At 38.3% G+C, this 4,000-nt stretch overlaps 1 protein-coding gene across 1 annotated transcript in view; it reads left to right on the top strand.

The window, feature by feature from the left end:
- LOC126400617 (14-3-3 protein beta/alpha-like) overlaps nt 1-2,856 on the top strand; it is a 10,206-nt gene extending 7,350 nt beyond the window's left edge. Inside the window, exons 5-6 of the mRNA XM_050061475.1 lie at nt 363-458; nt 1,763-2,856. Of these exons, the coding sequence (XP_049917432.1) occupies nt 363-458; nt 1,763-1,849 (183 nt within the window). The 3' untranslated portion in view covers nt 1,850-2,856. The remainder of the gene's footprint in view (nt 1-362; nt 459-1,762) is intronic.
- The last annotated feature ends 1,144 nt before the right edge of the window (nt 2,857-4,000 follow it).

The following is a 4,000-nucleotide window of genomic DNA, read 5'->3' as shown; positions in this document are numbered from 1 at the left end:
GTACAGTAAACTTGTAGATAACTCAAATATATGTAATAACTTAGGTGGAAAATGCTTTAACATTTCATGCAGCCTACATGCAGCCTCTTGGCTCAGCAAACGGTAAACAACCCCGCTGGCTTCTCTACGTGTCGCTTCCGTACGCAGTCAGTGGAGCCCAAATGAATACGCCACGACGCTACGCTGACATGACGCTTTGCAGCCGGTGGAGCCCGGCCGTAATGATGAATGGATCTCTGTGTGCGTGGCTCAATTCGAAAAATTGTCGAATAGTTACCATGATTTTCGAATAGTGTTTTTGCTTGTGCTGCCCATCCCTAGTTCTAAGTTGCAACTGGTAACATTTTCCTTTTTGCTTACAGGCATTCGACGACGCCATTGCAGAGCTTGACCAGCTAAATGAGGAGTCCTACAAAGACAGCACTCTTATCATGCAGCTTCTCAGAGACAACCTGACAGTGAGTGTTCTGCTCTGACGTGGCACAAAAGTGATCCTTACTGTGTAACAATAGTTCTGTTTGCCTCAATGTCTGTCTTATGGTCTCAGTATGCTTCAAACAAACTTAAGTTATCGATATGCAGCAGACAAAAGCCTGCCTCGTGTGGTCCTGGAGACACCTATTTGTAGCAGGAACTACCACATAAGCCTTTCTGAGTACTTTGACAGATGCTCATATGTCAGTCTGTGGGCAGTTTGTCACAGCAGTAGCATCACATCTGGGCAAGATGCTGTCACCAACCTTTGCAGGTGTATAGTTGAGATCAAAATTAAAGCCATGTTCGAAGACGGGTGTGGTCCGAGCAATGGAGCTGGGAGTAGGGAAGCCACTAGAAGTCATTGGCTACACTATTGTAATTGTCAGACTGCCTGTTTCAGAAATTCACCCCCGAATTCCACTGCATTTATTTACTGTCCAGCGGTGGTGGAAGAAGTGCTCAGATCTCAGATGGATGATTGGATGGATGGATGATTTAAACTTTAGGTTGTTACTTTAGTGCCACCATGAGGATTATTAGCCCACAACTTTTGTTAAGTTTGGCATAGAACTATGTGGAAAGTTTTGTGTATTTTCATGCATGGAAAGCAACTTGGTGTTTTGGAGCCAGATGTGACTATATTTGGGCGCGAGGCTGGAGCTGTGGAGGAGCGAGTGGTGCTGAGGACACTATCAGTAGACAGCCTGTCACTCAAAGTGGCACGCCCTTAATTATGCATAACCTTAACCCTTTATAAAATGTAAATGGGTGAGTTACAAAAAAAATTCACCCCCTGTACAGTTGTTATGAATGTTGTCTATAGAGACCAAAACAGTTTTTTGTACCAGGTTGTAAGCATTTTATTTTCTCTGCAACATGGGGCATTTTAACATGCAGGCCTATGGGGATTGACTGTCTTCTGGAGCCAGCCTCAAGTGGCTGTTTAAGGAACTGCAGTTTTTGGCACTTCATGTTGGCTTCATTTTCCAGCCCTGCTTGATTGGTTACGGTTTGATGGGAAGGCAGATTACATAGGAGACGATCATTCGAACATGATCTGAAGACTACCATTATAAATTTGAACTTTTAGAAAATTATGTAAAATCACTTCAACATAAAGAAGTAAAATAATAAATTCGAAGATCTCCAGTCTCCTGAGCTGTTGTCTGGTAGCAGAGCTGCTGGACCCTAATATACTCTGTAAAGCATCAAAATTCAGAAAAAGTGAAGTGATACTTGACTGTCTTGCACTGTAATTTTAACATATCTGTGTTTCTCTCCTCAGTTGTGGACATCAGACAACGCTACTGACGAGGGCGATGCTTTGGAAGCAGGAGAGGGCCAGTGCCAGGGCCAGGAGGCTGAGAGCTAAAGAAGCACAAGCCCTCTTGATGTTTGGGCCATCTCCAAAATCAACAAAAGGAAAAAAAAAACTTTTTACACATTCTTCATTCCTTATTGCTCCACTCAAATATTCTACAATTGAATCCCATTACTGAAAAGAGTAATGTAAGGAAATAATGATAAGAAGAAAAAAATCATTCTTTTCACAGTATAGATTTGGACTGGTGAAAAGAGAACCCCTCCATTCCTTTGGTTTGTGTCTGTCCTGGCCTTCCCATTTGTGCAGTCTCAGCTGTAGAAAAGTGATCGATAGCTTGACATTGTATCAGACTCCTAGATCAATTTAGAGGCAAGAAAACTTAAGTCCCATCATTAAACAACTGGAAGCCTAACTCCCATTTATTGAGGCAGTTTGGATTTTTTTTCCCGATGAGAAATGTTAAGATTTAAAAACTTTCCCCCCATACCTTTTTTTTTTTATTATTTAACGTGTGTCTGTCTCCACACAGTTACCTGGTACGGTTACAGCAGCTGAAGTCCAACTTCAAACAGATTAAATCTTCACACTGCAGGGAAAGCTAGTGCACTTTACATGCTGGCAACAAATACTATAATACAGCCAAGTAGTGCCAATTGGTTAAATCCTCACTTTCTGCCCTGGTTATGATGCCACTCTTTGACGGAAGCATGCCTATTGTTTAGGGTTGGGAAATGGTGGGGCTTGTCTGACCAAATACAGGGACCTTTCTAATGGGAAGAACATTCTGTCATGCACGTCTCTTGAGATATTACACTGGAATGGGAACAAATGCTGTAACACACAAGTTCAAGTGTCAAGTTTAGTAATTTTCAATGCAGGTTTGTACACATCCTACAAGTGGGTGATTTGTTAGTCTGTCCAGTGATTGTCATTAGAGATTTGGACCACTGTTGTTTTGCTATTCATTCAATTGTAGTCCCCAAAAGCCTTGTGGAACTGTTTCAATCCCTATGTATCAGCTATGTTAACATGAATAAAACATTTTATAAACCAAGTCCAAGCTGGTCTTTGTCTTTATTTTCTTTTGCTTAATAAAGTACTTGGATGTTTGTACATTTCATTTATCTATACTTAATATTTATATGGCTCTGGCAACCTTAGACAGGAATAAGATTGGAATTTAACAGTTACTGTAAAGGAATTAAACTTAATTTACAATTTTTGTCCATGTAATCCTGCTGATTTTGTTTATATTAAAATAGCAGAATTTTTATTGTTACATTTCTGAAGTGAAATTAAACATTTACTTCTGGCATTCCCTTATCTAATCCTCGGGTTAATTAAGGGGCTAAAAAATAACTGCCTATAATGGGGAAAATCTGTTACGTTGCTTGAATCATTATATTTGTGCTACAGCTAATACACAAATGCCACATGGACCAAAAAAATGTACACAAGATATTCTGACTTTATTGAAATACAATACAGTGTTTTCACTAATGTATCCTTGGCAAAAGTACATTTATTTAAAGACTGTACCTGTACAATTTTAATATACATGACAATTTCTAGTTAATGTTGCCTTATACTTTTACTTTCCTACATTTCAGAGGAAAATATTGCACTTTTTTTACTCTTTTATACAGTTATAGATATTGGCCACTTAACATTTTAAGATTTTATATTAAAAACTCATAAATTAGGATGTATTATTACAGATTTAATTATCCAACAGTATGTAAAGTATTGATAAACCTGGGTTTCCACTAATTACAACATCAAAATGCATTTTACACTTTAACACTGAGGAGGGCATCTCCTACATGATGATTACTTGTACTTAAAATACTTTACTGATAATACCAACTTTAATTTGAGTAATGTTTTGTATTGCCATGCAGGACTTTTAGTAGTAACGGAGTATTTTTAAAGTGTTGTATTGCTACTTTTATTTAAAGTAAGGATCTGAATACTCCATCCACCTCTGATGATAATCCAGTTGAATAAATTATACATTAACACTCTTAAATGGGCCTTTCTGCTTTATAGGGACTTTACTTTTGAAGGCGGGGCAGAGTTACAAAGCATATTTTACTTTTAAATTGAAAATAATAATAAAAAATAATCCAAATTAACCACCTGTGCACAGCGTCTATATTTTGCCTCATCTTCCCAAGATTGCCAAAACCGGATGTTTTC

The sequence above is a fragment of the Epinephelus moara genome, chromosome 14 (genome assembly GCF_006386435.1).
Source record: "Epinephelus moara isolate mb chromosome 14, YSFRI_EMoa_1.0, whole genome shotgun sequence".
Taxonomy (NCBI): Eukaryota; Metazoa; Chordata; class Actinopteri; order Perciformes; family Serranidae; genus Epinephelus; species Epinephelus moara.
The sequence above is the reverse complement of the archived record's forward strand: the minus strand, read 5'-3'. Positions and strand labels throughout refer to the sequence as shown.